The following is a 21,411-nucleotide window of genomic DNA, read 5'->3' on the forward strand; positions in this document are numbered from 1 at the left end:
CTTAGCCTTCCTTGACAAGTTGACCAAATCCCAGCCTATTGTTGCTAAAATGAGAGACCTAGTCTATACATGTAAACTGGTAGTATTGATATTTGGAAGTCTGGGGCATGTCCATAAACTTTGGGTCAGTGGGCTACGACTGGACCTCTGACCTTTGACCTCTGGCAGGACTTAGAGACGATCTAAACAACAAAGTTCTGCTCTGTATCAGCTGCTATAGGTCGTCTTGCTGGTTGGCATAGGAGATGTTTCTTGTACCCATGAGTCACTGAGCTGTATTCAACCTCTGAGAAATGTTTGAATCCTTTTTGTAGGAATATGATTGGTGCATTAAAATAAATTATTTAAATATGTGTGTGTGTGTGTGTGCAGGCTTCAGAGACTGGGTTCCTAAGGAGCTGCAGCGGGTCGGCTGCGTGGAGCTGCTCAACACCGTCCAGAAGAGAGTGAGACCCAAGCTGCACGCCTTCGGAGGCATCCACGAAGGTACAGGATTCAACTTTATTGTCATTGCACAGAACAAGTACTTATACAACGAAATGCAGTTTAGCATCTAACCAGAAGTGCAAAAAAAGGCAGTAAAAGTGCAGAGTATTGTGCATATTAGAGTGAAAATGTAAATAAATAAGATCTGTACAGTAAGAAATATATATGGAATATTACAGTAGGAACAGGAATTGTAAGATATAAGAACGATGAAAACACTATGAGCATGATCAAAATATAAATATATATAAATATGAATACACTATATAAGCAGGAGGATGAGATCCCACTCCTCACCTAAGATGTAGAAAAAGAGGTTATACATAGAAACAAGACCCTCATCCAAAAACAGAGGATTTCAACGGTAACACAACATTGTGTGTTGGAGCTCGACGTCTCGTGATGTGCACAGATGTAAACTGTGAGGTGAATCCTGCAGGGGGGGGGGAATGAAGGTTTCCTGGATGATTTAGTGTCGGCACCAGATGCATCACAGACATTCTGAGCCTTCAAAGTAAAGTTTGGCCACATTCCTTCAGAATAAATCTATTTGTTCTCCAAACTAAACCTCGAGTCCAAAAGAGAAACTTTATATTACAACACTCACATTTTGGGTGAACTTGGATCTTCTTCTTCTGACCTCACTCTATGAGCCTTTTCATATTAAGAGCTCAATCCTCCAAATTACACAAACTCAAAGAAATCAGTTCCCTAAATATATCTGGTTTTCATCATTAATTATTCTGTGAGAAACTGGTGAAGAATTTAAAAAGCCCTTTTTCATCTTGATAATAAAACAACGATTGACTCTTGACATCTTCGTCAATGTCTTCTTCATGTGTTGCAACGTTTTTCCATGCAGAGATATTTGTTTTATTTATGAAATTTGTCTAAATTTTTGTGTCTCTAACGTCGTCAGAAAATAGAAGGAAGGTTAATATTAATATTTGAACACTTAATTGGAAAGTTAGTGGTGTTAATTTACACAACTGAGTTATAACAGTTATCAGTAGAAATGCTTGTGTTTAAGATGTTGACGTGAGTTTATTTTGTGTGTCTCACTCCTGTCTCCTCTCTCCTCTCTCCTCTGTCCTCTCTCCTCTCTCCTCTGTCCTCTCTCCTCCGTCCTCTGTCCTCTCTCCTCTGTCCTCTCTCCTCTCTCCTCTGTCCTCTCTCCTCTCTCCTCTCTCCTCTCTCCTCTCTCCTCTGTCCTCCGTCCTCTCTCCTCTCTCCTCTCTCCTCTCTCCTCTCTCCTCTCTCCTCTCTCCTCTCTCCTCTCTCCTCTCTCCTCTGTCCTCCGTCCTCTCTCCTCTCTCCTCTCTCCTCTCTCCTCTCTCCTCTCTCCTCTCTCCTCTCTCCTCTCTCCTCTCTCCTCTCTCCTCTCTCCTCTCTCCTCCGTCCTCCATCCTCCATCCTCCATCCTCCGTCCTCTGTCCTCTGTCCTCTGTCCTCTCTCCTCTCTCCTCTCTCCTCTCTCCTCTGTCCTCTCTCCTCTCTCCTCTCTCCTCTGTCCTCTCTCCTCTCTCCTCTGACCTCTCACCTCTGTCCTCTGTCCTCTGTCCTCTGTCCTCTGTCCTCTGTCCTCTTTCCTCTCTCCTCTCTCCTCTCTCCTCTCTCCTCTCTCCTCTCTCCTCTCTCCTCTCTCCTCTCTCCTCTGTCCTCTGTCCTCCGTCCTCCGTCCTCTCTCCTCTGTCCTCTCTCCTCTGTCCTCTGTCCTCTCTCCTCTGACCTCTGACCTCTGACCTCTGTCCTCTGTCCTCTGTCCTCTGTCCTCTGTCCTCTGTCCTCTGTCCTCTGTCCTCTGTCCTCTGTCCTCTCTCCTCTCTCCTCTCTCCTCTCTCCTCTCTCCTCTCTCCTCTCTCCTCTGTCCTCTGTCCTCTCTCCTCTGTCCTCTGTCCTCTCTCCTCTCTCCTCTCTCCTCTCTCCTCTCTCCTCTCTCCTCTCTCCTCTCTCCTCTCTCCTCTCTCCTCTCTCCTCTCTCCTCTCTCCTCTCTCCTCTCTCCTCTGTCCTCTGTCCTCTCTCCTCTGTCCTCTCTCCTCTCTCCTCTCTCCTCTCTCCTCTCTCCTCTCTCCTCTCTCCTCTGTCCTCTGTCCTCTCTCCTCTCTCCTCTGTCCTCCGTCCTCTGTCCTCCGTCCTCTGTCCTCTCTCCTCTCTCCTCTGTCCTCTGTCCTCTGTCCTCAGGCTACGGGATCATGACAGACGGCTTCACGACGTTCGTCAACGCGTCGACCTGCACGGTCAGTTTCCAGCCGACCAACCCCCCCATCGTGTTCGACCTGCCCAACCCGTCCACCTCCTGAGACCAGAGGACGCCGGGCGGGGGGGCGGGGTGTATTGGGAGGGGGAGGGGCAGGTTAAACTACTTTCTTTTCTATAAATATGTTCAGTTTAAAAAACAAAAAAACAAAAAACTTCTAAGTGTTTCTTTGCAAAAAAACTTTTGTTCGTCTCGACGCTGATGTTGAGTCGGAGAAGATGTGTGGGGGGGAGGGGGGGGGGTCAAAGGAGAATATCGGTGTTTTTTATTTTTTTAAAGTTTGTGCCAACCATTCTGGTTTCCCTCCGATTTTTGTTTTTGTTTTTCTGCACGCAGTCCGTCTGGGTTTTAGTTTTTTTTTTATTCTCAGTGTTTAACGGGAAAATATACGATTTCCACCAACGAGGTCGTGAATCTGCTTCCTGTCGATCACATGACCGCCACAGGAAGTCGTGGAAACATCGTCCAGAAGAAAGAACTCCTTCAAACATCACGTCGCCTCAGAGCAGGAAACTTTTATTCCGTGATTGAAAGAAAGAATAAAGAAAGAATAAAGAAAGAAACTGTTCCGTGATCCCGAATCAACAAACACTTTTGTCCCCTCTGGCTTTCCATATCCGTCTCACCTCACTTCTGCATGTCTTTCCTCGGGTGTCTTTTGGTTCGATTACAGTTAATTTTGATTTAAAGTTTGTATTTAAAAAAACACGAAGAAAAAAAAAACACACAACAAAAAATACGTGTTGACGTCTCAGTAGTTGCCGCATGCGTTTCTCAACCAGCTGGGAGGGAATGTGAAGTGTGTGAATGACGCCGGTGTTCTCCTTCCCCGAGGGATTCTGTGGTTAAACAATCTTGATAAATATCGGTCAGATCTGTAAAATAAATGATGCTTTGTGAATTTGTACAATTTCTCTTTGTTCGTTTTGCATTGGCCGGACGATGGATGCCGTTGTTTTTATGTTGTGTCATCAGATATTTTTTGCGTTTAGGTTGTCTTTTTTTTTTTGTCGGTTGCTCTTTTCTGATTGGCTGACAGGGACGCTGCCTTAAACTAGCTTTAATGTTCTCAGCTAGAAACCCACTCTCTGCGAGCTCAGAGAAAAGTCTTTATTTATTCCCCATCATCCCGCAGGACACCCCCCCCCCCCCGACCAACGCAGGGACAGGAAGCTGTCGACCCACAGCCCGAAAAATTTAAAACTTTGTAACGTCCCGTCGTGGATTTCTGATCTAATTTGGAAAATGTATGTATAAAATATATATATATTATATATTCATGTTGTAAAACATCTGTACTAAAAGTTGTGTTTGACGAAAAAAGAAAATCTGGTGCATTTTGTTTTTTGTTTTTCCTGTTTCCCATCGGATGCTCTTCTCGGTTCCCTCATGTTTTTCTACCGACCCCCCCCCCCCTGTAGGGTAGACGCTCATTTTGGATGAGAGAGGAAAAATTTTGCCAGGGTCACAATCCAACAGGTGCCGGTTGCTCCCGACAACACACCTGCCTAAACAATAAGTTGTCCTTTTAAAGTGTAAATCTGATAGTATTTGTGTTTTTATTGCTTTTTTTTTTCTTTTTTCTAATTTTGCACTGTGTGTAAACGCAATCTTGCTAGCACAAAAAAAAATGTTGCCAATAGTTGTCTCAACTTTGCCGCTGTAAATGCTCTTTTCGTGCTCTGTTCCTCTCTCGCTCTTTCTTCTGATTGTATCCCTTCTTCATGGAAATGTTAGTTCTCTCTTTCAGTTCATTGTGATATATTTAGCTGCCTTTATATGCAAATAAAATTGCAAGATTTTTACTTATATCGCTCGCGTCTTGGTTTTTGATCTGAAGAATGTGTCCAGTCCTCAGATCCGGGTTTAATCCTGAAGGTTTTTAGTAGTTATGGTTAATATAATGCTTTTGTTTTGCAGGTACAAACCAAAACCAACAGCAGATAAAACAGTTTGCTTCTCGGCTGCAGCCACACTGTCTTTATTTTGAAATGCATCACCGTTGCTACGGTTACACCTGACGTACATAATACTCTGTTCCCGTTTTAGTTTTAAAACTCCAGATCTTGTTGTGGTCTGGACAAGCTGAAATGAGACGTTTGGAAACTGTCGCCTGCATTTGCTTCCTGATTGGTTCTTATCAGACACACATCAAACAGACAACCAGTGGGACACAAAATACTGTAACACAATCTGTCAATAACTACTAGGATATTAAATTAATGATGTGAATTACTTCAGGTTACATGTTTCCATTTATACATCACAAAACCTAGAATTTGCTCCAGCGTGACATGTCAGTTTTGATGCTGTACAAGTCTTTACACTTCGACCTCTCCGGTCCTGAAGCCAGTTTGAAGTTTGAACATGTTTTGAAAGCTAAAATGATGGATTAGATGTGAAAGTGTAAAAAAATCAAACAATCGGAAAATGTGATGTGGAGGTGAAACTTTCCAGAGCTCTGGTTTGAACAGGTGCCACAACACAAACTGAATGTTTCCAAACAGGAAACATCGACTGATTGCACAAACATGTTCCTGTCAGTGTGTGTGTGTGTGTGTGTGGGGGATGTGTGTCTTCAGTCTGTGGACATGTGTTGAACATGTCATCTTCTACGTCTTCAGATAAATTAGCGGTCAGCAACTGGGTCAAAATTGCTGCTACAACATTTAGATTATTTTGTTTATTAGATGGAGACACAGGTTCTGATCTCCGTCAATATGTCTTCAAAGTAAAAGCACAATGTTGTTTTCTGTGATCGTGTCGATGCTCAACAAACCTAACAGTACTTCACTAAATCATTCAATTTCATATATAAACCACTCTCGTGAACAGTAACAAAGCTAAGTCAGTTTATAATAAGACTTAAAATCTTACAACACAAAGTTTTCTAACGTCACTGCAGACAAACAAATAAAAAGTTACAATATTGAAGAAGAGTTCGAGGGCGACTCACTAATGACGAGGAAGAGCGTCAACACAACGTTACAAACACACACGTTTACAACTAGTGTTTCAAATTTCATTGAAAATCACCACAAGTGTTGGATTTAAAGAATGTTCCTCACGTCCCGAACAGAAACTCAATGAGATGAACAGGTGACTTGGCTCAGCAGGACAGATTGAAACATGTACCGTGTTTCTCCCACATTTGTCCTCGTCTTCATCAGGTTTTTCTTCCTCTTCATCACTTGGCAGCATCGATCCCTCGCAGGCCAGAAATGAAAATGGCCTTGGGTTTCCCGGGCGCCTTTCGCCAGTCGTTTCCCACCAACCCCCCTTCTCTCATCACCACCACATCAAAGCAGCCCAACCAATTAACCATTCCCCGAAACGAGCACGGCACCAGATCCCCCCCCCGCACATTACCATAATCCAGGCTAATCATATTAACATAGGCCACAGATGAGCTCCGGCTCCATGTGAGTGTGAACCGACACGTTCACGCTGCTCTGAGTGTGTGAAGCCACATGTTGTTTCTCAGACCTTTAATACACAGAGTCCCTGAGAAGAACCACATATTCAATAGATGTTAAACCGTATGTGCTGAGCGCTTATTCAATTAGTCGATCGACAATAAGATAATCATTTAAAACAATAAAAAATAAAAAACTGGAGGTCATGAGGCACCGAGAAGATGATTTCCATATATGGGCCATTCTACCGAATTGGTGCAAAGTATGGTCCCCCAACAAGAAAAACTATTTACAAAACAATTAAGTATTCAGACATAGATATTTACTAAGAATATGTTATGGTCTATTTAAACCAAAGACATTAAATGAGATAGGGATAAGCTAAATATATACAAAATCATCATTTATAGGGTACTTTCTATTGGGAAGTAGCTGTCCCCCACCCTGACATCTAAATTTCAATCTCTGTAAATAACACTTTTTAGATTTTTTTAGATTTTTTTCAATGATCTTATTTCAAAGATCTTTATGATTAAGTTTAAACAGAACTTGGAAGATTTAGATTTATTGTGGGTTTAATTTTTAAATTAAAAAACTATACTCAAAAATATGGATAAGGAATATAGATATGGTACAATATATATACGGAAAAAAATTTGGGAATAAAACATACAAAATTTCAAAATATTTCCAACCTGACTTTGCACCAATTCGGTAGAATGGCCCATATCAAGAGTATTTTAAAAAACAATTAAAAGCTTGAAGTTGAGCAAATAACTCCACCCATGACATTTAAAGTCACTAGATTAAGATTAAAAATTAAATTAAATAAAAGTAAACATCTGGATCCATCATCTGTTTCCTGCTAAAAACAAACAAACGTAGATGAAAACAACCTTGGTGACGGCAATGATCTCAAATAATATATTATAGCCATAATTGTTACTAAACATTTAAGAAATATAATTTAAATGTATAATAAAACTCAGCAAATAAAAATATATTTGTTGCCCTTCACCCCCACATGAGCCCTGAGGGGATTATAACAGATTAGCGACGGCATACAGATGACATGAATAGTACAAGATGGCGGCGCGCACGGAGGAAGTGGACATGTGTCGGCCATCTTTATTTACGTTCGGTCGTCAACACAACGACGTGATGATGATCGTTTCCATGGAGACAAAAAGTTCCTCTCATGTTAATCTTTCAATTTTAAGGTGAAGACGTGTTTTGAGCTTCTTGAGGTTAAACTCAGTTAAGTGGGAGTTTAAGGTCAGAATAAGACTCCGGGAAATGAATGTGAAGTGTGTCTGTGTGTGTGTGTGTGTGTGTGTCTGTGTGCGTGTGTGTGTGTGTGTCTTACTCTGGTGCCAGCTCTCTACATGCAGTGTTTATAGGACTTAATTGCTCGCCAGGGGTATTATTATAATCTGGAGCTCATTTGGCTCGACTGGCGTTGGTATGAAATGATTCTCTGTGTCACAGTCCTGCAGCCTCATGCTTTCCATGCGCTCATCTCTCCCATGTGATCCTGGTTAACATCCTTATACACTCAATATTTAATTTCTATATTTAACATTGTGTAGTGTTCATATTTAGATGTTAAAAAAAAATCTAAATTGACACTGGATTCACATGTTTTCTGGCCGACACTTGAACAAACTGTGGAAAGTCATCGGCTCAGTTTTGATTTAGTCGGATCCGAATGTAAAACTTGATTAAATTAAAAGTCCAATCGCTGTCGAACGGAGCTTTTCTAATTATTTCTCAGTGTAATTATTTCCCGTGTTGCGTGGGCTGTCGACGCCACGGCTCTTTACGCTCTGAGTCAGAGTCAGAGTCAGAATCTCTGATTGTAGAGAGTTGACCCGACGACCTCGCCAACAATGCGTGATTATCACGAGTGGATCAGCTGAAACGCCGGGAGATGATTAGTCGCTCCGCTCTTCCTTTACATCGGCCCGGAGACAAAAGCTACATTCGCCCGATCGTATGCAATTTACCTCCTTCCTGATTTCTCGCTCTTTCTCTCTCCGCCAGTTTGAAAGCGCCTCCGTAATTACTCCTGTGGAGTTTAGAAAATTACCGTAATAACAGTCGTTGGGCCCCATTGTCCCATTATTCACTAATCAAGAGCTCGATGGACGATCAGGATCCAAGGAGACGGGACTCGTCAGCCGAGCTTCTCCCGCGAAGGTTAAATCTCCACATCAACAAATTAGAAAAACCAAGGACTCGCTGATTCAATAATTAGTTTGAACATCAGCAGATTAATTATAAACATAACGGTTTTCAGACCAGTTGTTGCTCCAGAACAAACAGAAAATGTGTTTTAGTGCAACTAACTAATCTCAACTTAAAGGATGCTTTATGAATATTGGTCTCTAGTTTCTTTTCGGTCGTGAGAACTAACAAACAAAAAAACTTCAAAAGCTTTGAATTGGTTGAAACTTTATAAGCGGTAGAATAGAAAGTTGCTTTATTTTAATTGTAGAGCACAACAAAATTAAGGAGCAGCTATGAGGGACCGTGAGGGACATTATTCAGAATACCCTCTCACACACACAACTGAAAAGCTCTCACACACACAACTGAAATGCTCTCACACACACTACTGAAAAACTATACGCTCACACACAGAACTGAAATGCTCTCACGCACACTACTGAAAAACTATACGCTCTCACACACACTACTGAAATGCTCTCACACACACTACTGAAATGCTCTCACACACACTACTGAAAAGCTCTCACACACTACTGAAAAGCTCTCACACACACTACTGAAATGCTCTCACACACACTACTGAAAAGCTCTCACACACACTACTGAAAAGCTCTCACACACACTACTGAAATGCTCTCACACAAACAACTGAAAAACGCCGCTATCACACACACACTACTGAAAAGCTCTCACACACACTACTGAAATGCTCTCACACACACTACTGAAATGCTCTCACACACACTACTGAAAAGCTCTCACACACACTACTGAAAAGCTCTCACACACACTACTGAAATGCACTCACAAACACTGCTGAAAAGCTCTCACACAGACTACTGAAATGCTCTCACACACACTACTGAAATGCTCTCACACACACTACTGAAATGCTCTCACACACACTACTGAAAAGCTCTCACACACACAACTGAAATGCTCTCACACACACTACTGAAAAACTATACGCTCACACACACAACTGAAATGCTCTCACGCACACTACTGAAAAACTATACGCTCTCACACACACTACTGAAATGCTCTCACACACACTATTAAAAAACTATACCCTCTCACACACACTACTGAAATGCTCTCACACAAACAACTGAAAAACGCTGCTCTCACACACACACTACTGAAAAGCTCTCACACACACTACTGAAATGCTCTCACACACACTACTGAAAAGCTCTCACACACTACTGAAAAGCTCTCACACACACTACTGAAATGCTCTCACACACACTACTGAAAAGCTCTCACACACACTACTGAAAAGCTCTCACACACACTACTGAAATGCTCTCACACAAACAACTGAAAAACGCCGCTATCACACACACACTACTGAAAAGCTCTCACACACACTACTGAAATGCTCTCACACACACTACTGAAATGCTCTCACACACACTACTGAAAAGCTCTCACACACACTACTCAAAAGCTCTCACACACACTACTGAAATGCACTCACACACACTGCTGAAAAGCTCTCACACAGACTACTGAAATGCTCTCACACACACTACTGAAATGCTCTCACACACACTACTGAAATGCTCTCACACACACTACTGAAAAGCTCTCACACACACTACTGAAAAGCTCTCACACACACTACTGAAATGCACTCACACACACTACTGAAATGCTCTCACACACACAACTGAAATGCTCTCACGCACACTACTGAAAAACTATACGCTCTCACACACACTACTGAAACGCTGTCACACACACTACTGAAAAACTATACCCTCTCACACACACTACTGAAATGCTCTCACACAAACAACTGAAAAACGCCGCTCTCACACACACACTACTGAAAAGCTCTCACACACACTACTGAAATGCTCTCACACACACTACTGAAAAGCTCTCACACACACTACTGAAAAGCTCTCACACACACTACTGAAATGCTCTCACACACACTACTGAAATGCTCTCACACACACTACTGAAAAGCTCTCACACAGACTACTGAAATGCTCTCACACACACTACTGAAATGCTCTCACACACACTACTGAAAAGCTCTCACACACACTACTGAAAAGCTCTCACACACACTACTGAAATGCACTCACACACACTGCTGAAAATCTCCCACACATACTAGTGAAATGTGCATATACACAACTGAAATGCTCTTGCATAGTATTGTGGAATATAACGGTTCAGTGGTGAATACAATTAAATGCATTACAATTAAAAAGGAAGGCCTTCCTTTCAAGTGAAGGAAACAGGAAGTCCACACCAGGAAGTGCATGTGCTTTTACTGGATTTGAAGTAGTACTTCAACCACAATGCATGTTCACCTGATCCTCCTTGTTTTTCTCGTCCAAACTTTATTTTTTGAGGTGAGAGGCAATGAAGAGGATATTGTAAGTTTTTTTACTAGTGCTCTGCAATGCATTGACTCATTGCAAAGGGAGGAGTCCAACAATTTCGGTCAGGAGAGGCTTTATAGAGAGCTTGATGATCATACACAAACTCTATCTGCATTTATTGCTGTGTCCAGATATAATCATGATGATAGTGATGTGAGTAATCTACTAGGATCATTGTATAGAGGCTTTCGCAACTTGCTTTATGAACATGAGGCCAGACAGGGAACAGTTGAGGCCTCAGACAGAGTCCTGATTGCCTCCGCTGAGGCCAATATATTGTTGAGTAATGCCGTTGCTTCTGCTAAATTGGTTGAGGGCTGTTGAGCACATGGTTGAGATTCCATCCTTGATCACCTTCCTTTTTAACTGAAACACCTTCCGTTTCAACTGAAACACCTTCAGTTATCAGTTAAAAAGAGAATAAGAAATCAACAGGTATAAATAAGGTTAACGTATGAAAATAATATGAATAAACTCATAAACTGTGAAAGCAGCTGAAATAAAGTTAGAGGAAAGTTGACAATTCCACGACTGTTAAATTAATTATTTTGTTTTTCATTGAACTTTCGATGCTCTTTTAAATTCCTCGGCTCACTCAGACTCAAAAACCTTTGGAAACCGCTGGAAAATATGAAACATATATTATATCATAAATGTGGAGAACCTGAAAACATACACGAGGAATCTATGCAGTGGAAATGCACTGAAACAGATGAACCACATTTGCTGTGAAATGTATATTTTGTTTGTTTTTATTTGTATCTTCATGCACAAAAATCTGCAGCAGCTTTAGAGTTTTCTCACATTCAGAAGATTCTCAACCCGGAGCAGCAGGTCGATACGAGTGGAGACGTAAACAGCAGCAGAGCAGAGGTCAATACTTCATTAATGTCTGATTAATGTCTTCAAGCTGATTAATTCAATTGAGCCCTTTATTGCACTGTGTGTATTAATAGGAGTGGGGGAGTCCCTCAGCAGGGGATGCTGTCTGCCATATGGGGGGCGGGGGGGCGTTATGTCTGCAGCCAGGAACCCACCGCAGCACGGGGAGGGTCAGAGGTCAGGATGGGAGATTCTGGAGGTTTGGCCAAGTCCTGGCAGGATGCAAACCGCTCACCCTGAATCCACCAGGGAGCCCGAGGTGCATCGCAATGTGTTCTGGGAAAATACTGCGGATATATGAGACAAACATTTGGAAGAAATGTACTAAAAATTCCTTCTACTCCCCAAAAAACTCTCCAGACAAACTGTGAAACTTCCCAGAGCTGGAGACGGAACCATTTACATTGAGTTGTTTTGTTTTTCATTTGAATTCAATACTTAAAATAAACACTGATGAATTATTTCCAAATTTTTATTTCTGCACTAACAGTTTTCTAACAGATTCTGGCTTTGACCCCAATGACCGTTTTGTTCTGTTTGTTGGTTTAATTGATTGATTTTTTGTTTGTTTGTGAAAACCTCTCAAAAAGATTTCCAGGAATCTTGGTGGAAGGACACATTTTGTCATCACTTTTCATTTTACAATTTCATTTATTTCTCAGGGACTCGTTAAATCTTAATCAAGTTTGATGCAGCTTCTCTTTTATTCAAGGTGACTCTTGGGCCTTGGGGGAAGTTTGAGTGATGTTCTGGTTCCAATCCCAGACATGACAGCTCAATATCGCCCCCTGGTGGCAGGTGGCCAGCTGCAGTATGGGTCAAAATCTCCACCTCCTCCATGTTAGCAGATGTGACACACGACAAAACAATAGAAGACTATGTCAGATACAGAAACAGGACGTTATAATTGACAACTGAGACTGACTCCTGATTGGTCGAGCATAGCGGCTCCAAATGACACAAGTTCAAAATGGCTGCAAACTTATCCTGTGTATTTTGGCTTCATTTCTCAACAGTGGGAGGAAGTGAAGACGCCTTTTTTTAATCCAGTCTTTGTTCGAGTGCTCGATGTGAAGCTCAGATGTCTCCAAGCTGTCACGTCTACAAAAGAGGGATTTTAATTTACAAGTTTCAAGCCAAATATCAAGTTATTTTACAAAAAAAGAAAGGTTTATTATAAATATATCTTTTTACAGTCTGAACTTCAGGTACATTCGGTGGCTTATGGATGTTTCCTTTAACTCAAAAGATAAAAACGTGAGACTTGTGGAACCACAGTGTGAAAAATATTCAATTTCAACTCCAGGTCGGTAAAGTCAATTCTCAAAGGCTTCTTTTAATTAAGGACCTTTGTTCATGTTCTATGAGCCAATAAAAGTAAAAAGATTAAGAGTCAAAAAGACAAAATGACAAGAAAAGAACCTTTTAAACAGAAATGTTGTGTTTTTGGTTCCAAGTGAAGGTCGAGTGAAACCATTTCAAGACTTTCTCCTCGTTGTTCATGGAATTCCACGACTGTGTGAAAGAAACAAACTATTCAACAAAGCATTTCTCAGACATTTTTAACAAGCTCAGCAACGATCTTGAAGCCGTCAGTAAATATGAGTTTAAACACATTAAATTCTTTAAAAAAATTCTTCACATCGCAAAATCTCTTCTTCAGAAAAAACTGCAGCAGCAACGTCAGGAATCAAAGAGATTCAACGGCGTGAGAGAATCAGATTCTTTAATCCTGTGGAATTTCTCCTTCTGTGAAGCACTCGGCGCCAGCGTTTCTTCCTCTGGCCCGGTGACGCCAACCCCTGGCACGCACACACACACACACACACACACACACACACACACACACACGCACACACACACACACACACACGCACACACACACACACACACACACACTCGCGCCTCACTCAGACACACTACAGCTGTTATAGTTGGCACACAGTGTCAGTTGTGTTTGCCCTGCGAGTTAACAGCAGCCACTCGACACGAGACGCCACCTCGCCAATCCCCCCCCCCCACTCAGCCGTGTCGACGTCACATGACCAAATATCTGTTTCTATCTCGGCGCCTTAATTGAATCCGATAACCTTGGTGCCACAGTTGTTTGAGTCCGGCCGAGTCGTGGGTCTTTATTCTTCAGCTGTTCACGACGCACACGTTTAATGAATATGTTCATTTTAACAGCCGGATGTAAATAAAAGAGTTTGTAAAATGGACAGATATGAACTATATAGTTTTTATTCCCCCTACATAGAGCACGCCTTGTTTCCCATGATGCATCATGAAAAAACAGTCCACGACTGACCGAGCAATAATATCTACCATTATGCATTGCGCTCGCGGCAGAGAGAAGAGAGGAGTGAGGGCAGCAGGAACAGTCCGACCCGTCGTAGAAATATAAATACGATCAACACAAACTGAATCAAACAAGTTTATTTCTGCATTCAACATGTTTTTATTTAATTTGTAAAATAAACATTTAAAATGGATTGCTGGACTTTGTTGTTGTTGTTTCACGTCATAATCCTGCCACAGAAAGCATTTTCTTTCCCCAGATGAACTCCTTATATAGTGAAGTGCAAGACTGAGTGAGGGAGTGAATCAGCGATTTTCTGACACAGCCTGTGAAAAAATGACTCTACTTCTCACTTTATAACGTCAGTAAGCATTTGACTGAAGAGTTTATATCTCAATCTCAAGTTTCAAGTCTTTTTTGATACAACATGAGGTTTATTTAGTAAATTCTGATCCACTTAGACAACGAGCTGCAGGAAGCTTTTAGTTTCTTGAACAAAGTTCCTCGACTCCTCTTCGAACTTGGATCATCTTCGATGCTGTAGACAAACGACCCATCATGGTCATCTAATCTCCTCCGGCAGCAGCTTCTCCATCCGTCGGCCGTTTTGAAATATGCAGGCGAAGAAAAACTCAGAGAACTAAAAATGAGAATATTAAACAAGCTTGTGTTTTCATCTCCTCTTGTGTTTCAGCTCCGCGGCCTCGAGTCCAGGGTCGAATCATTTAATTAGTCAGGATTCTGGGGTTTGTTTGTGTGGGTGACGTGCATGTAGGTGCACGGCCTCCTCTAATTGAACGGCCTTCTGCCTAATTACTGTCTTTGTCTCTGTGAACCCCCCCTTCCCCCTGGTTTTATATCATTTGCATTGGAGGATCTGCTTCCTGTCTGTGTGATGAGCAGAACCATCCTGATCCCACGTTCCCTCACTAACGAACTCTCCTGTATCTATAGCCGATGCTGTCAGGGGAGGAAACAGACGAGGAGAGAGAGGATTCAGGAGAGGTGAGGATGTAAATACGTGCAGACAACATTCATCGCATATTTATAGCGGTGGAGGTTTGATCGGAGGTTGTTTTCTTTTTACGGCTCGTTCTCAACGTTCACCTCCGAGGTTCCCGAGCAGCAGGAGCTCAAAGGGCTGAGGCAGCGTTCATCACTGTGCCGGTTGCTATGCAACTAAGTGGCCTTCACGAGGTAACCTGCAGAAACAAAGGAGATCGGGACGGTGGAAATGAAAATGGAAATGGAGGAGAGGTTAAGTTAAGTTATTGTTTTTATTCCTCTGACCCCAAACAACCAGTCGGAGGTGATTCTTTGTTTTCTGCATTTAAAAATATGATCATGCCACAGATTGTTTTTACGTCTGAACTTCAAAAGTGTTTTTAATCTCGATTCTTTTGACTTGAAATGAAACCGACTGGATATTAAAACTTTGCCCTTGTTGTCGTTTTACACAGTGAATTAAACACAAATGGAAATTATCTGATATTGTCTCTTTCTGTTTCGTCTCTGGTCCTCCGCATGACACCGTCTCACAGTTGGATTCAGAACGTGGAGCTCAAACCTCCGTCAGGTTCCAACTGTCGCCGGATGAAACCAGAGTTCAATCCATCAACCTCCACCCACTCCCACGCCGGGAGATGACTTTGCAGTTTGTAAACTAAACTCAAAGCTTCCTCCTCTGACCGGGACGCTATCGATTCCTCACATCAACGTCATGGTGACAAACACCGTCCTGGTATGAGACGTCCGTCTGATTCCATCTTCATGTTTCAGTTCAACCTCTCAGCGGCGTCGGGGGGGTCGTCATCAGACGTCCAGCCTGTGATGGATGAACGTGAGAGACATCGGGGGGCGGAGATGAAAACCTCGGACGGACGGAGGAGACAGACGACTGCTTTCACTGCAGTCGCTTGCAGCTCGGTCTCCGGAGGCAGAGACGAAAGACTCGTCCTCAAAGATCCGTCCATCACACGGACACTTCGTCTTCTCTCTTATATTTCACTACATTTTATATTAATGTCTTTTGAAAACCTGACATTATTAAATCAGTTCTTACACAAGAATGTTGCAACTTGGACAAACTTTGACAAAAGAAATAGGAATAAACTCACAAGTTTGGTAAATACAGTAACACGGCTTCAGCTCAGTGATCTCACACAACACTCGCTGGCAGATGAAGTGAAGCCGTGAGTGGACCTGACAAAAGGACACACTCCCAATAAGACACACCAGTTTGTCCTGCAGCCACGTCCACAGCGTCCACAGCTATTTCCAATGGCCACACTTGTGGGCGGTGTGAATATCAGAGAGAGACGCGAGACACTTTCATATAGAGAAACTCTGAGGACGTTCTCACACGAAGGTGCAGACCAGTGTGAGGCCAGAACACACTTCACAGAGTTAGTGAGGCACTCGCACGTGAGAAGTGGCAGAAGAGAAGCTGAGAGGTTCGAGCTGTGGTCACCAGTCGCTGCAGAAGGTGGGTTTGAATGTGAGACTGGTTGCTGCTTGTTTTAGACTCTGGTGGATGATCTAAGAGGCAGATTGTGTCGAAAATGAGAAGTTAGAAGCTGGTGATACTGGAAAAACTGGTTTGTACGTCATGTCGTCCAAAAGTGTTTCCACCGTGTGAAGCCTCCGAACCCGAGGTCAGCCTCATCTTGGCCTCAGACTGGTGGTTCTTCTCGGATCTGTATCAACACTAATACAATTTAATTCGGAATGCAGCACTGTTGCTCTGTTTGCATCACGTGTGTCCACACAACTCTGGAGCTTTCAAGCCCCTAAAACAGAGAACGCTGGAAAATCTGTCAACATTTGTGTTTAAAAACTTGAAACTTCAGTCCTGATGATGGTGACAGTCACGACTTGACTGTAACAGGTTCGTTTCAAGTGAAAACCGGTTGTTTGCTTCAATCACTTCATCCAGAATTTGCTTAATCCTCTTATGGCTCATTTATTCTGTATGATTCCTATTAAATCTAACTGTTCTCTTCTGAAATGTTACAATAACATGTTGTTCACATAACTATGCTCAAAGTACAGGTGGAATGACCTAAAGAACATCGCTATAAAATCTAAGTAATGTTTACGTCAGCCTGATACCAGTAGATGTCTGTTTGTTCGGCCATGGATGAACTTGATACTATTTGATGTTCCAAATGTCTATTCCCTCAGGAGAGGAGGATGACTGCTGCCTCTTCTCTGATAGGTTCCAACCACTGAACTTGTGATGTTCCGCGTGATATGGGAAGATGATGTTGTGACGTCAGATTGTGTATTTAAGACAGCCTTCCTCTCATCCAAATCGTCAGACCTTCAATACCTGCAGTGGTGTTGACAGCTCTGTCCCACTTGGCCAAGTGTTTGCTCAGAAACTCTGTTTGTATTCAACTCTATTCACTGTAAATTGTTTTCTTGACCATTAATTAAATACTTTGATATTATTGAATTCATCACTCAGTCTGATGGTCTATTTCCTCACCAGGGAATTAAAATTCCCATCACACTTTACATGGCACAAAGACTGAAAACAGGAAGAAGTCTGACTCTGTCCACTTGTGTAATCACTTCAGTCACGTGACTCTCCATCAGGAACAAACTGACGTTTTCCTGTCTGTCACATGTTTCCTTCACTCTTCCACCTGCACGCTGACTTTCATGCACGTCACTGTAAGACAAAGAAAATCCGTCTTCTCCTCCGACAGCGCCGGTCCCAACACGAGTGTGTCGGTCCGAACATGTGACCCGGTCTGTGACACGCAGAGTGAAACAGAAGAATAAGAAATTCACCTTCTGAGCTACAGCCATCAGGGATATTTGTGCATGTGAGTGCACGTGAGGAGTGATAACCACCTGCCCTTAAAATCCATTTCAGGTTTTCCTCTATGTCATTACCCAAGGCCACTCAGACCGCTCTGTGATTGGTTGATGGTCGTTGTCCTTTCCAAGGCCACGGAGGTCGGGCTTGAAAGCTCTCGTTGGAAGCAACAACAACAGCAAAAAAAAAAAAAAGAAACGATGGATTGATGGTCTCCACTGCAGAGACACAGGAGAGGGATTGTGTCCTCGGGGAGAAAGAGACAAATGTTGAAAGAGTTGTTTGTTGCAGCGATTGAAAGCAGCGCCGAGTCGACAGAGCAACCGGTTAGTGGCTTTAAGGCCCGCCTCCTCTGGGTATTGATTTAAATTATGTGCCAACACAGGAATATGCAGGAACGCTGGCAAACACCGACACACACACACAGAGATCTACCCGGGCGCCGCTCTCCCCGAGTTTGACATGTGTTTTTATTAAAGTAAGCAGCTGCTCGATAGCGCTAAGGAGTAATGGGGATTGACTCTGGCATAATTATACAAACCCCGGCATGAATTCGGTCCTAATGGAAGCGGAACACTTAACCCAGACTAAATGCAGAAGGGCAGATCAATGCTGAGGGGCCTTTTCTTTTTTTTTTCCTCACTTGAGCAGCAGCCAGCTGTCTCCCAAACAGGACATTTACATATGCAATGCATCTCCTTTAAGACAATCACGGAGAGGCAGGAGCCGCGGCGCCTCGGGAGCAGTCAGATGGTGAGATCATATCGCCGTGGAGATGAAGATGCATGTGAGAGAGAGAAGCTCTTGTGTGAGGAAGATGAGCTCAGAAACATGCAAACACACGCTGCTGCTCGCATGAAAAGAGCTCGTTTCTCTGGTGAGGAGAATTGAAGTGACACACGATGAAGCCAGGAGCACAACAAGCGCTCTGGTGTTTAATGTGCACCCCCCACTCATCTTCGGCCAACAATCAATATCTTTAATCCCCGGCTTGACCCACATAACAGATCCTGTGCTGCAGCCAAGGTGGATGTTATTCAGCTTCAGTTTTTTCAGATACAGGTTCTGTTGGTTTTCACTCGCAATTCTTTCTCCTTCGTCTTCGGTCAGTGTTGAGTTTGGAGAGACTGAAGTAAACGTTTAAAAAAAAGAGAGAATAGTCGTAATGTAAAAAATATATATATATTTTAGGAGCGTAAAAGATCTCCATCCTTACTAATGTTTTGGCTCCGTATCAGGATTATTCTCCATAAAACACTTATCACGTGACCATTCACGTGCTCTTAGCGTGTGCGTGCCAGTGTAAACAGGAAGTAGAAACACGTGTCAGGTGAGTGAAAACTGTGGCCGTGTGATATATGTTTTAAAACTAAAACACTTCAATGTGGATGAAGCCACAGTCACTGTCCTCCATGAAGCTTTCTGCTCTTTCCTGGCTTCGTCTTCTGGTGAATTAGCGACATTGAACTTTGCACCTCGGAGAGAAAATGTCTCAAACTTCTCTACCGGTGGTGGTGATAGAATTCAGTCACATTTTTTAAGTATAAATACTCAATATAATAACAAACACTCACACTCTTTGTTTGAAAAAATACAGGCAAACTGTTTTGTACTTATACTACTATAAACTACTGCACTGTCACCTTTTATTCACTTTGATTGTGCTCTTATAATAATAACTATACAAATGTTATATTTATTGCATTTTTAGCGTCGAGGTACTTTACAAGAAAAAGGTCATTAGAGCTGAGCACAATATTAATAAAGGATATTAAAACAAAAACTAAATTTAGAAGGTAAAACAGAAAAACCTGTAATGGGAGATTGTTGCAAATCTCTGCTGTTGAACTACAGAAAAACCGCTTAACCATATTTTTTGTAGTTTTTTGTAGTCATATTGTTTGAGACACATTCAGTTTGAAACTCGTTCTGATAAACAATCTGAGAAACAAGATGGCGACAGGCCTGCGGTGGTTTAGAGATTATTAATCAAACATGATATCTGTATAATCATTGGTCATTTTCTTACTTTAGTTCTTTCTGTAACACATCGAATGTTTCTAACCTGTAATGTTATGTATTGCAAACATACAAAATTGCTGAGATGCAGTTTATCTCCGGCACCAGCAGCCGGTGCAGCTGTTTATACTTTAACATTAACATTCTATTTACCAAAGCAAGGCTGCGGCTCACAAAGCGTCTTTGTCGGCGCCGGAGCCACAGATCCAGTGTTCCAGCCTCTGTCTTAAGGACACGGGAGCGGCCGCACTCTGCCTCTCTTTTGTCCGCCCCATTGACATGTAAATGTCCTCCTGCTATAAGGCATCAGCGCAGAGCAGCGGGAGGAAAAAAAAAACACACTAAATTGAAATGTCAATAGTAATTTTTGGCATGCAGCGGACGTCTGAGAGTCAGGGGCCGACTCCCCGGAGAAATGTAGAGAGGACGAGAGAGAGAGAGAGAGGGACGCTCCGAGGATGTGGAGGGAGGACGGAGTGCGTGAGAGAGGGAGAATTGGCAAGAGATGGAAGATGTAATAGAGGGGGCAGATAAAGTGGAAGACAGTGTGATGGAGGGGAGGAAGAGGGGGGGTGGAGGGCAGGGGTAATAGCAGTCAGGAGGTGAGCTGTCAGAGGAGAGGGAGGGCAGGGACGTCCAGGACAGAGGACAGAGAGAGAGAGAGACTCATGGAGGAAGGATGGCCGAGGCCCGGTGCTCCTCTGGGGAATCTCTCCCTCCTCCTCCTCCTCCTCTTCCTCTCCCTCCTCCTCTTCCTCCCCCTCCTCCTCCTCCTCCTCCTCCTCCTCCTCCTCCTCCTCCTCCTCCTCCTCCTCCTCCTCCTCCTCCTCCTCCTCCTCCTCCTCCTCCTCCTCCTCCTCCTCCTCCTCCTCCTCCTCCTCCTCCGCTGATGGACAGGCAGAAATACCACAGGAGCCACCTCCCGTAATGACTTGATGAATGAGCTTCTCCAACCGGCGCCCGCCACCCCCACGCCACCTTCACACCTCCTTTCCCCCCCCTCCACACGCACGCCCCCTCCATCCCCCATCACACGCCTGCGGACCGACAGGATCTGCGTTTATGTTCTGAATCATATTTACATGCGACGCTGAAGAAGTGCTGCACCTGTAAGTGATGCCTCGACACAAAGCATCGGGCCGATATCTGTCGTATGTATTTGAGTGATTTCATTAAAGCTGAAAGTCGCTCGAGACAAAGTGTGTTTGCTTCTGTCTGATCTGATTCCTCTCGTGACTCTGCAGCAATAACACAGCCCTATTGCAAAATTGAAAATAGCAAAGGTGTCATCCTCTGAAGCTTGAAAATCTATATACCTATCTATCTTTCCCTCTATCTATCTATCTATCTATCTATCTATCTATCTATCTATCTATCTATCTATCTATCTATCTATCTATCTATCTATCTATCTATCTATCTATCTATCTATCTATCTATCTATCTATCTATCTATCTATCTATCTATCTATCTATCTATCTATCTATCTATCTATCTATCTATCTATCTATCTATCTATCTATCTATCTATCTATCTATCTATCTATCTATCTATCTATCTGTCTGTCTGTCTGTCTGTCTGTCTGT

At 42.8% G+C, this 21,411-nt stretch overlaps 1 protein-coding gene across 1 annotated transcript in view; it reads left to right on the forward strand.

Annotated features, from left to right (window-relative positions):
* Positions 1-2,789, forward strand: part of mpped2a (metallophosphoesterase domain containing 2a) — a 60,883-nt gene extending 58,094 nt beyond the window's left edge. Inside the window, exons 5-6 of the mRNA XM_061068653.1 lie at positions 373-486; positions 2,669-2,789. Coding sequence (XP_060924636.1) covers positions 373-486; positions 2,669-2,787 — 233 coding nt within the window. The 3' untranslated portion in view covers positions 2,788-2,789. The remainder of the gene's footprint in view (positions 1-372; positions 487-2,668) is intronic.
* Positions 2,790-21,411: the final 18,622 nt, after the last annotated feature.

Source organism: Limanda limanda, chromosome 3 (genome assembly GCF_963576545.1).
Source record: "Limanda limanda chromosome 3, fLimLim1.1, whole genome shotgun sequence".
NCBI lineage: Eukaryota > Metazoa > Chordata > Actinopteri > Pleuronectiformes > Pleuronectidae > Limanda > Limanda limanda.